At 39.8% G+C, this 13,456-nt stretch overlaps 1 protein-coding gene across 1 annotated transcript in view; it reads right to left on the minus strand.

Moving 5' to 3' along the window:
- LOC120515661 (EF-hand calcium-binding domain-containing protein 1-like) overlaps positions 1–13,195 on the minus strand; it is a 27,136-nt gene extending 13,941 nt beyond the window's left edge. Inside the window, exons 1-2 of the mRNA XM_039736874.1 lie at positions 13,092–13,195; positions 10,875–11,030 (exon numbers count right to left, since the gene is read on the minus strand). Of these exons, the coding sequence (XP_039592808.1) occupies positions 10,875–11,030; positions 13,092–13,167 (232 nt within the window). The 5' untranslated portion in view covers positions 13,168–13,195. The remainder of the gene's footprint in view (positions 1–10,874; positions 11,031–13,091) is intronic.
- Positions 13,196–13,456: the final 261 nt, after the last annotated feature.

The following is a 13,456-nucleotide window of genomic DNA, read 5'->3' on the forward strand; positions in this document are numbered from 1 at the left end:
TTATTATTTTGAACCACATCACAATGCAAATTAGTCTAGCACTTTGATTGGTTCTGTCAATAATTGTGCCTTTAAAATAATATGAAGATGAAAAATAAGTCACTATTTATTTTCTGACTACAGTATTTATTTGCAGCCATTTTCTTAAGCATTCCAGTTTATTTGCACTAGTTGTTTAAGTGAAAGTTTAAGAAAACAAATGTTCACAAGGGAAGCATTACTTAAAAATTAACTTAGTTAAAATAATTATTACAACAAAAGCAACTAAATATGTTATATAATTACTTATTATAAAATAAATGTGTTTCAAACTGTGCTTTTTCTTTATTTTTTTCTTCTAACAGGGATTTGAAACCCTTACTTTTAATGACAAATTAATGTATTTCCTTTAACAAAGAGAAAAAAAAAACATTTTAACATTCATTACTACTCCATTCCAGATGAAGAAAGATGATAACATAAAGCAGGACAAACTGAAAAAAAAAATTAAATATCACACAGGACTGCACGATAGTGTTATTTATTTGGATGTTTAAAATTGCACATTGTCATTGAATATATCTATACTAATAAAAGGCAAAGCCCTCACTGACTGACTGACTGACTGACTCACTCATCACTAATTCTCCATCTTCCCGTGTAGGTAGAAGGCTGAAATTTGGCAGGCTCATTCCTTACAGCTTACTTATAAAAGCTGGTTTCATTTCGAAATTCTACGCGTAATGGTCATAACTGGAACCTATTTTTCTCCATATACTGTAATGGACGTTAGCTTGACGGACGTGGGGGGGCGGAGCTGCGTGTGACATCATCACGCCTCCCACGTAATCACGTGAACTGACTGTGACCACAGTATGTAGAAAAGAAGGAAGAGCTCCCAAAGATTGCTTTTCTCCTGGACAACTATATGTTGCATTCTCAAGAGTGAGCTTGCGCAGCTTCGTCATATTACATCCGGAGTGCAGTCAAAAACTTTTAAGTGCCGGGTCTTAGCTAACATTAAATAAAGCCGTGGACATCGCAACATCACACAAGAGAGCAGCTCACGTAACTGCCTGAACGCAGTACGAGTGATCACTTCCATACATCAAAACTGTTCAAAAAACGCATTACACAATTGACAAGATGATGGCTTTATATGTCGTTCGTTTATAAAACAGCGGAGAAGCTGTGTAAAGGCTGTTTCACAAAAAAAACAGCAGAGCGTCTTATATGAGCAGGCAGTCAGCTAAAGAAGGGAATCAATAAATATCTATATAATCGTAATAAACGAGCAAAAAATTCTGTACAAGCCGCGGATTAAATAAAGGAAATGGGTACCTGAGCAGTAAAATAAGTCTCGAATAGCTACACAATAACTATAAGAATCGTAATAAACGAACAATAAAACAGTACAGAACCGCAAAGCAAGGAGAAACGATGGCCTTATACAACATTCGTTTATAAAGCAACGGAGAAGCTGTGTGAAGGCAGCTACACAAAATAAACAGCAGAGCGCCACACTCTGAATGTATTCCTGGCATCACCGTTATACCCTCTGATCTCCCATTTCAAACTGAAATGCCTCAAATTTCCAGTAAGGCTCTGCTTCGCGATGACAATTAAAAAGTCTCAGGGACACACCCTACAAAAGGTTGCCATTGATTTGAGGCAACATTGCTTTCCTCCTGGACAAAACTATACGTTGCATTCTCAAAAGTCATTATATATATATATTGTGAAACCTGGCCCCGGCACAGACAGACGGACAACATTTTTGCACCTAACACACTGTTTATTTACACTATATACAAATATTCAAAGTCACATGCACTCACAATCCCCAGTGCCTCTTGCACAGATTTCCCCAAAGTCCAGGGCCCACAGTCTTTGTGCCTTCCTGGCCGCCTCCCGTCCTCTCTCTCCAGTTCAGTCCATACTGCCTCCCGACTTCCACCCACCCTTTTATGGGAACCCGGATGGGCTCCAGCTGCTTCCCGGCACTTAGTCCTGGCCACACCCCTGTGTGTCGGAAGTGCCGGCTGCGCACCCGGAAGCCGTCCGTGTATCCTCTTTCGTCTTCCCGGGATCAATAGGCACTGGGGCCTGGCGGTGGCCACGGGTCCCTACAGGGCTGGGCTTCCAAGCCCCCTACCCGAGGCCTCCCGCATAACCAGGACGGACGCCCTCTCGGTCTGGAGGAGGCACACGCCCTCCTCCGGTCTTCCAAGGCGTCCCGGCCGGGCTCCATCCCCGGCCAAAGACCACACGGGGTAAACCGGCATCGGGGCGCCACCTGGCGGTGACCACGGGTCCCTACAGGGCTGGGCTTCCAAGCCCTGTACCCGTGGTCCCCAGTACAACCAGGACGGACGCCCCCTCGCGGTCTGGAGGAGGCACAAGCCCTCCTCTCCTCCTCCTGGGCGTCCGGCCGGGGACCACTATATATATATATATATATATATATATATATATATATATATATATATATACAGTAATCCTCCTTGATCGCGGGGTTGCGTTCCAGACCCCGCGATAGGTGAAAATCCGCGAAGTAGAAACCATATGTTTGTATGGTTATTTTTATATATTTGAAGCCCTTATAAACTCTCCCACTCTGTTAACATTATTAGAGCCCTCTAGACATGAAAAAACACCCTTTAGTCAAACGTTTAAACTGTGCTCCATGACAAGACAGAGTTGACAGTTCTTTCTCACAATTAAAAGAATGCAAACATACCTTATCTTCAAAGGAGCGCCATCAGGAGCAGAGAATGTCAGAGAGAGTGCTTGCTAAGAAAAGCAAACAATCAAAAAATCAATACGTGCTTTTAAGTATACAGAAGCACCGCGATAAAGCGGCATTTTGTAGAGGAGCGTCCGTGTCCTCTGTGCAAACAGCCCCCAGTGTTGCCAACTCGTCAGTAAGAAAAGTAGCTATTGGCTGTCATAGAAGTCGCTAGAAGTCGCTAGATGACGTCATCACGTAATTTGCATAATGCACGCTGCACATGAAAGTTATTTGCAAATTCAGAAACCGAAAGTAAGAGACAATTCTGTCATATGGCTTTCATAAAGTTACGTGACACTTATTTGAAGCTTGAAATAAATGGCAGTTTGTTTTGTGTGATACTATTGTAATGCTTTGTGTTTTGTGTATGTTTCTGAGTTGACATGTGTTTTTTTATATCACAAAGTTTGGCATAAAAATCAGTCTTGCAATACAGGCAGTATGCCCGTGTATTATCTCAATAAAGGCTTCAACCATCCTTTGAATTCAGGATTTGATTCCCACTCCTTTCTGAATTTCTGAGAGTATAGTTTTGACTGAGACATGATGAACTAGCGAGCTATATGTTTATGCTAAAGTCACAGAGAAGCACACACACAGTGGATGAGGTAAGTAATGAGGCTGTTTGAGTCAAATGCAGCGATTTATTCTTGTGCAGCAATTTATTTTAGACAAAGAACATTTTTTAATATGCATCGGAACAGGATATTTTTAATTTACATCCCGCTTACAAGCCAGGGCGGGATCACTTAACGCGGATTCGCGCATGGGCAATTCATTTGCAGTCGAGACTCGTAGGAGTGAGCATCTCCTGCTGTAACTGCAGCTGGGGGACTCCTGCGAGGAGGACGGGCCTGTCTGTGAGTGCTTTGGGGACGGGGGAGGGGCCGGCAGCGGCAGCTGCTGTGGCAAGTTGAGAAGAGTCAGTACAGACACATCAGAGTCTCCAAAAGTCTCCAGTAACACAAGAAAAAGTCGCCAGATTTGTCGCTAGTCGCTTTTTTAAAAAATTGTCGCTAGAGGGATTTGAAAAGTCGCTAAATATAGCGACAAAGTCGCTAAGTTGGCAACACTGACAGCCCCTCTGCTCACACCCCCTCCGTCAGGCAGAGAGAGTGAGAAAGATAGAGAGAAGCAAACAATCTCAAGCACCGCGCGGGAAGCATATCTTATATCATTGAGGAGTTTTAGTTAATATGTAATACATGCTCTGATTGGGTAGCTTCTAAGCCATCCGCCAATAGCTTCCCTTGTATGAAATCAACTGGGCAAACAAACTGAGGAAGCATGTACCATAAATTAAAAGACCCATTGTCTGCAGAAAGTGGCGAACCAGCGAAAAATCCGTGATATATATTTAGATATGCTTACATTTAAAATCCGCGATAGAGTGAAGCCGCGAAAGTCGAAGCGTGATATAGCGAGGGATTACCTACATACTGTCAAATAAACGAACCAGACACCGTGGAGCAACATGAGACGCTTTGCCTCTAGCGCGGACGTCTGAGGTTCGATTCCCGAGAGGGGGTGCAGTGAGTGTGTACTGCCTGATGAGCCCAGAATTAGGGTGAAACACGTGCCGCGTACTGTTTGCATTATTTGACAGTAAAACTATTTCAATATATTCAATATATATATATCAGCGCTTCCCGATTCATTTTACCCTCGCACCCCCTTGGTTTGAGAAGAAGTATGAAAAAATATGAGGTTAACGCAGAAAAACAGATCACCAGTTGAAGCTTTATGAATAATGGATACTTTATTCGCCGTCAATAGTTCTTTTGGTAAAGCCATACTCAGTGTAATCCTCCTTCCATGTTATAATTTTTCTGCGACTAGCCATGATTAAATGAACGGTAAAAAAGTAAGAGCGAAGCGACGGTGACTTATTCAGGCAGGCAGGCGACAGCTCAATAGCTTCAATTTGGATATAAGTAGGTTCTATTTAGTCGCCAGAAATATCTTTGGTAGGAATGGAAGTTGAATTTAGTCTTTAAATTTCTATGGTGAAGAAAAATTTGTGCAATGATGACTAAATTTAACTTACATTCCTACTAAACATATTTCTGTTGACCAAATAAAAATTACTTATATTTAAAATTTAAATAGAACTTGAACAGATACGATAGTTCATAATACCCATGCAGCACTAAGTGCACGTAAGAGCAGGAGTCATCCGTTTTAACAAGCAGCATATTGCACTGATATGAAATAGCCTGCCCATTTAATTATTTAGTAATGGATAGATAAATTAAGATTTTGTACAAATAATGTTTTTAATTTTTCTTCCTCGATGGATTCTGGCACCCCCAGCAACAGCTCCTCACACCTCAAAGGAGATATATATATACAGTGGTGTGAAAAACTATTTGCCCCCTTCCTGATTTCTTATTCTTTTGCATGTTTGTCACACAAAATGTTTCTGATCATCAAACACATTTAACAATTAATCAAATATAACACAAGTAAACACAAAATGCAGTTTTTAAATGATGGTTTTTATTATTTAGGGAGAAAAAAAATCCAAACCTACATGGCCCTGTGTGAAAAAGTAATTGCCCCTGAACCTAATAACTGGTTGGGCCACCCTTAGCAGCAATAACTGCAATCAAGCGTTTGCGATAACTTGCAATGAGTCTTTTACAGCACTCTGGAGGAATTTTGGCCCACTCATCTTTGCAGAATTGTTGTAATTCAGCTTTATTTGAGGGTTTTCTAGCATGAACCGCCTTTTTAAGGTCATGCCATAGCATCTCAATTGGATTCAGGTCAGGACTTTGACTAGGCCACTCCAAAGTCTTCATTTTGTTTTTCTTCAGCCATTCAGAGGTGGATTTGCTGGTGTGTTTTGGGTCATTGTCCTGTTGCAGCACCCAAGATCGCTTCAGCTTGAGTTGCGAACAGATGGCGGATATTCTCCTTCAGGATTTTTGGTAGACAGTAGAATTCATGGTTCCATCTATCACAGCAAGCCTTCCAGGTCCTGAAGCAGCAAAACAACCCCAGACCATCACACTACCACCACCATATTTTACTGTTGGTATGATGTTCTTTTTCTGAAATGCTGTGTTCCTTTTACGCCAGATGTAACGGGACATTTGCCTTCCAAAAGTTCAACTTTTGTCTCATCAGTCCACAAGGTATTTTCCCAAAAGTCTTGGCAATCATTGAGATTTTTCTTAGCAGAATTGAGACGAGCCCTAATGTTCTTTTTGCTTAACAGTGGTTTGCATCTTGGAAATCTGCCATGCAGGCCGTTTTGCCCAGTCTCTTTCTTATGGTGGAGTCGTGAACACTGACCTTAATTGAGGCAAGTGAGGCCTGCAGTTCTTTAGATGTTGTCCTGGGGTCTTTTGTGACCTCTCGGATGAGTCGTGTCTGCACTCTTGGGGTAATTTTGGTCGGCCGGCCACTCCTGGGAAGGTTCACCACTGTTCCATGTTTTTGCCATTTGTGGATAATGGCTCTCACTGTGGTTTGCTGGAGTCCCAAAGCTTTAGAAATGGCTTTATAACCTTTACCAGACTGATAGATCTCAATTACTTCTGTTCTCATTTGTTCCTGAATTTCTTTGGATCTTGGCATGATGTCTAGCTTTTGAGGTGCTTTTGGTCTACTTCTCTGTGTCAGGCAGCTCCTATTTAAGTGATTTCTTGATTGAAACAGGTGTGGGAGTAATCAGGCCTGGGGGTGGCTACGAAAATTGAACTCAGGTGTGATACACCACAGTTAGGTTATTTTTTAACAAAGGGGCAATTACTTTTTCACACAGGGCCATGTAGGTTTGGATTTTTTTTCTCCCTAAATAATAAAAACCATCATTTAAAAACTTTTGTGTTTACTTGTGTTATATTTGACTAATGGTTAAATGTGTTTGATGATCAGAAACATTTTGTGTGACAAACATGCAAAAGAATAAGAAATCAGGAAGCGGGCAAATAGTTTTTCACACCACTGTATATATTTTAAGAAGTGGGAGGAACATAGGGTGACATACAAGAGTGGAGAAAGATGCACACAGGTAGATTACATCCTATGCAGGACGGTCAGTCTGAAGGAGATTGGAGACTGCAAAGTGTTGGCAGAGGAAAGTGTAGTTAGACAGCATAGGATGGCGGTCACTCTTATCCTGTACCACTCTTACATACTTCTCACGACTTCCTCATACAATACCACAACTGGTTAAATGTGTTTGATGATCAGAAACATTTTGTGTGACAAACATGCAAAAGAATAAGAAATCAGCAAGGGGGCAAATAGTTTTTCACACCACTGTATAAACATATATATGCCAGCAACACTCATGACAATGACAAAACAATTACATTGTCAATCATGTTACGTTATTATTTAAATGTTTCCTTTTCTTTTTTATTACTTCTTTAACACACTACTTTTCCGCTGCGAAGCGCGGGAATTTTGCTAGTCATTTATAAATTAGAAAAAAAATCTATCTTAACCTTCAGCCCAAATGTACAGAAATATTAACATGATCACTTTGCACTGACAATTGTCTAGTTTTATTGGTTACAGTATAATACAGGTTACAGTGGGTAACGTACAATTAATAAAACAACAGCATCATCATGCCATGTCTTTTTAGAGGGAAGTCTGAGTGTGGTATAAGGAATCAAACAATTCCAATTTGTGTCATCTGCTCTTTAGCTGCTCGGGCATGCGTAGCACGTGTACTGTGCTGTTTCAGGTCACATATCCCTCAAGGACAGGGCTGACCCACTGACTTTCTGTCTCCCACTCAGACCTCTTTTATGGAGGACTAGGCTGACCCGCCTTTTAAGGCGACCGACTTTTAAGTTGATCACTTCTTAAGGCAATTCAACATGTAGATATTTGTTGATATTTTATACAAACTCATTAATTTGGTTATATTGCATTTGAGCGGTATTACTTTAATACTCGTAGTTTCTGTTATTTTTGTGATGAAATTTAAACTTTTTTTCTATATTGAGGTCGCCCTTTTGAACCCCCCTGATATTTACTACGCGGTGAGGTATTTCTACTCCATCAACATTAATTATTTCCAGAGACATAATTTTGTCTATTTTTCCAGCGCATCGTGCACAAAATCAAGGGAACGATGGGAGCACCAGAACTCTGCTCACATCATGTCGCTTCGTACCGCAAGCTGCAAGTAGTAAGTCTATGATAAGCGGAATACCACTACGCTTTCCACTCACGGGATGGAAAGACAATCCCGACCGCTTTTATATAGTAAGAAAGAAGAAGATATCGCACAGTCTGGGTTAGAAAATCATCTTTTAACTGGAAAAATGAAACTACAAATCCCATTGTGCATTGCAAAATGGACGGGGTGTGTGTGAAACTTCGCGCCTGCATAGCACTCACGGGTTGGAAGGACAATCCTGAGCGCTTTTATATAGAAGGATTAGCAGACGTCACCATAGTAATGTTCACAGTTTGTGTGCTGTTTTTTTTGGATGTTCTGCCATGCTGCACAATGTGACTTTTTTTATTGTCAATGCTTGAGAACAGCAATGATAATCCTGACCTTCAGTCTCATGGAGTGCACAGAGCTTGTCTGCCAGCAACGTCAACACGCCACAGAGATTAAACACAATCACTCCGCTTGTATAACTAATTTGATTTCAACTGTTCTTATGTTGTCCCTTGCATTTTAAAGAGCTAGTGTACAGTATATATGAAACAATGTGTATGAAAATACAGGATGGATTGCATCCCTTGATTCAATACAGAATGTAGTATTTTTATGTTCCAGTATGGAATGATCTTGTGTTGGAAGTAATGGATAGCAACTCTAATGCTGATTGTGGATGAAGATTATCAAGAAACAACACAGGAAATGATCAAGTGATCACCGGTGACCTGCTACAACTAGTAATAGACTTGGATTCATTTGGTAGTGCTTCATTTACAACATATGAAGAGTGGCCAAATTAAATGAACGCATTTAGGGGTAGAGTTAAAAAACTGAATTGCTGAAACATTTAACGTGTTAATCGCACGTGTTAACAGAAGTTAGTCAACAACTCTACTTTTAAGAGATATAATGGTCTGTTTGTGTTCCATCGTCAATTGCCTTTTTCTCATCATTATGATAGTAATATACTACTTCCTGCAGTGCAGTATCGTCCAAATAATGCTTCAGAGGGTATAAAAACACAGTATGCTGAAACACAGATTTAATACAGACAGGGGGTTTGTAAGTTGGGACACCTGAAGCAACTGTTTGCATAAACCTTCAAGGTTTAATTAGCTTCCATTGCTGCAAGAAAGCTATAAGTTGTTAACTCATTACTTTACCCAGAAAAAGTCCCTCTTTGTATAAAATTATATTATGTTTCAGTTTTTGGTAACCGAAACTTCTTTTAACCCCTTGCAGTTTACCTCTTACCTTTGTATAATTTCAGGTTAGTGACTGGACTTGAATGGCTTAAACTTCAATACAAACTGGAAAAATGGAAATGTTTTAAAATGTTTGACCAACAGTGTACAGTATATGAGTGGGCCTTCGATGGACTGGTGCCTTGGTCATAGTCTCCACAATCCTGAACTACATTACGCTGGTTTGTTCATTTATGTTATCTGAGGTAATCTGGCCTTTGTACCTACCATACAAAGGTGTATCAACCACGGCCCACTGATGGAAAATACAGAGGTAGGCCTCAGACACTTATTAAGCACCATGTCTCTCAACTGACCACGGACAACTCAGAAATGCCCACAGAACAGCCAGAAGCTTTTGCTGGCTTAACTGCTTCATGTGTGCCTCACCAAGACAGATTTCTAAAAAATAAAATCACTTTGTATTTTATATTATGTTGTCTCTTTTCTAACAATTTACAATACTGAACTGACAAAACAGTGTAGATACACAGAAAATTGTAACAAATTTGTGGTCTATAAAAATGTGTTTTCCTGCTGTAAATCACTAATCAATCTGTTTTAGGAACCTGCTTCATTGTTCAGTGGATCGTGAGGATCTGGAGTTTATACCAAAAGCATTCAGTAAAAGGCAGAACCCGTCTCTGAATGGGGTTATAGTACAAAATGCCACTTTCATACGTTATAGCTATTCTTATAATGTAGTTTATTTAAAATAGTCTACTGTGTACTTACAGTTAACTGGGATGTGGAAGTGAACCACCTTACCCAGAAAACCCTCAACATAAACACAGCGGCAGGTTAGGATTTTAATCTGGGGCACTACTGTAGAGCCGAGAGGCTGCAGTGCTAATCACTTCTCTATTGCACTTATATGGTTCTCCTTAACCATTTTATTGTAAACACTTGACTATACCAAGTTTAATTTTATCCTTGATCTCACTTTCTTGTGAGCAAAACTGTAATGACTGTAAAGTAATTCTTGATTTCCACAGCTGCGTAGACCCCATCCAAAAAAGTACACAGCTAGCTGAATTTTTTTTATTCATTCAAGGAATTTAACAGACATAAAAAGGTAAATTTAAAAAGGGAAAAATATATACCCATGTACATCGCCCAGTTACTCCCAGAGACAACAAAATAATTGGGCCGTTGTAGTGCCAAGACACAGCAGTTCACACTAGTGAGAGATGAGTAAAAGCTCTGAAAGATCCTAAAGAAGTAGAGTTTGAGGAATAGGAATGATGTTTATAGTCAGAAGGGAAGAGAGAAACTGGCTTTTCTGCAACCAGTAAGACAAAACTGGGGGGCAATTCCAGAACAATTGGAAGAAAGGGCCAGAAAAACTAAGGGAACACACATCACAAAGTGGATCACAGGAAAGACCCATGAGAAACTGTTTACGGTGATAAGTGTTACAAGTAGAAATTGGCATGTCTTTCCACCTATTGAGAGGGCAGGTATATCATTTTATTCTATGGGCTACGGGTTTCTCAGTGCAATGCCAAAAAACAATAGTAAAATACAACCTGTGCCCTAAAGAAATCCTTAATGTTTTTGGCTTTAACAAAATTGACAGTACATCTTGCATTGGAAAGGAGTCATGCAGGAGGGGAGAAGGAGAACACAGCCAGAGCCAGGCAGGGCCAAGTCCAGGAAGGGGCACTCCAGCGCTCTGCCTGCTGTACACAGCTAGCTGACTTCCCCTCAGAGTATTTACCTCTGTCCATGATCATGTCATCGGTCATTCCAAACGTGTTGTGTAGAATATTCCTAAACTTACTACGATCCAAACCAGCTCCCATACGCCGTTCACTCTGCTCACCGACCAAGTCATTATAAAGTCTGATTAGGCACTTCACTTCTTTTTTGTTAACTGGTGGTACAAAAAAAGAATATAAAAAGTAAATTAAACATTCAGATTATATAAATGTCTATTCTAATTACATCTGCTACTAAAGTATATTTGGTAACTAGAGCGTGACTGCCAACGAAATATGATATCATATGAGATATAAAGAATACCAATTATGTGAAAATGGGCACAGCCATGTGCCAGTTAAGCAAAATAGAAACATGAGACTGAAAAATAAGATAGAAAATAATAAAATCTTTACCCGTCCATTTTCTAAACACATTTAATTCAGGGAAGGAAGAGTAAGAACAAACACATGACATAATTTAAGTCAGAAGTACGATGTTACAGAGGACATAAACAGACATCTTAAAACACGTGATAGAAGCAACCTCATGAACCTGTAAAAGACTTACCACTTTTTACCTATTAACAGAAAAAATTTAACATTGCAATTGGAATGAAAATTATAAGTTAAGATGATTGCATTAGAAGGCAGTTTCTTTTTATTTGATATTACATTAGACTAGATTATTCCAAATTGGCGTGACACTGCTGATACAGATATAAGCTCAAAAGACACAGGACTTAATTTTGTGTACATGTAATGTAAAGTTTGAAAACATGGCAATGCTAGTTTAATAGTATATAGTCCTGTATATTATATGTTACCTTTAATTGAGCAATTGTTTAATAGCTTCACAAGATGCTTCACAAAGTAGACATGTAAAGCTCATCCATCAATCCATCATCAAACATGTTTAATCCAGCTCTGGGTAACAGGATCTTGAGCTGGCATCTGGTACAAGGCAGGTGCCAACCCTGGACAGGCCAGTGGACAGCACACTCCCACTCCCACACTGTACACATCCTCAATCCTTAATACAAGGTCAGTGTAAAAGAGCTAATCAATATAACAGTTACATGTCTCTGGGACACAGGAGGCAAACCAGTGAACCATGATAGTCAAGAGAGGACATATTGTGCAGAAGGTACCCAGGCCAGGATTCAAACCCAAGGCTGGTAAGCTGTTGAGGCAAAGCATCACTAACTACTGTGCCCAATCATAACATTTTAATTTAACAAAACAAAATGCAGCACAAGGTCATTCTAGGATATTTAATTACAAAGAAGTAAACCATGAGGTCTGTGATGGACTGGCACCACATTTGGAAACTGGTTCCTGTATTGCACTTAATGCAACTAGGCAGGTGATGGTCCCCTGAACTGAATTAAGCAGAGCTGAAAATTGATTGATGACTTGTTGGTTACACTGTAAGTATGTTACACAAGTAAACACGCTGCACACTTACTCAATTTTAACACTTATGAAGTATTTTGGAATATTTTGTCATCCTGCCCTGGAAGCTGGTTCTCTAGCTTGAAGAAAAAATGTGTGGGTTGGTGCAGGATTAGCACTTCAGTGTCTGCTCCTAACCATAACCTGTTTTAATTTGTTTACTGGGACGAACAAAGTTTCAGTTGGAGTTTCACAGAGAACTTTACCTTTCTGAAATCTGATTTTCTGGATTAATTTAAAACTTTTAAATTGTCATCCTACAAATATAACTTGTGTAGTTGTATAATAAAAATTATGTTGTCTACAATCAACTAAAATGAAGCTATTTTTAACCTTGTGCAATAGCATCTGTCTAAGTTTGCTATTTACTGCATAAAATGAATTATATACAACGACATGCAGTTTTCCGTCAGCTTAACGTAATGCCGTTTTATTCTGTTTTCATACAATGGTTATGAATATCTTACAGCGACAACAGTTCCAGCTGTATAAAGTAACCACTTGAATCGTAATTAAGTCATGCAAAGTTTTCGTTTCCCACTTAAAAGGATTCATTGCGAATACTAAACCATTTAATAATCACTGGTAAAATACGATTATTTTCTCCGCTTGATAAAATACAGTTGTAGTAAATCAGTTAACAAAAGGGGTATTGGACAGCCACCCAGAATATTCAGTGGCGGCGCCTGTTTAGAAGGTTGCAAGAAAATTAAAGAATGATTACTTCTAAAGTTGACTCTGTTTTTAAATGTCTAATTAACACACAAATGTAAATTACTTACAATGCTTCGCCACCTTGGCAAGGGATTCTGACAACATTTGTAAATTTTTTCGGCTCATCGCCGAACCCTCCGCCATGGCTCTGGACGAACGGCACGTGTTGATGAAGCCGTTGCTGTGGTAACGCCAATCAAAGCGCTTCTCTTTTAAAGCCCCTCCTCAATCCCTACCCCAGGTCTACGGGAGTCATTCGTCGTGCGGCAACACTTTGTGATTGACGTGGAAGTTTGGGAAATTATGGGGCTGCATTCTATTACTACTTTTAGAATTAAGTATAAAGTTTATAGAATGCAAAAATGAAATCAAAGCAGGACGCAGAATAGAAGGGAAGCAGGGCGAGGGAGAATACGCGCATTACAGCAGGTGA

Source organism: Polypterus senegalus, chromosome 15 (assembly GCF_016835505.1).
Source record: "Polypterus senegalus isolate Bchr_013 chromosome 15, ASM1683550v1, whole genome shotgun sequence".
In the NCBI taxonomy this organism is placed as follows: domain Eukaryota; kingdom Metazoa; phylum Chordata; class Cladistia; order Polypteriformes; family Polypteridae; genus Polypterus; species Polypterus senegalus.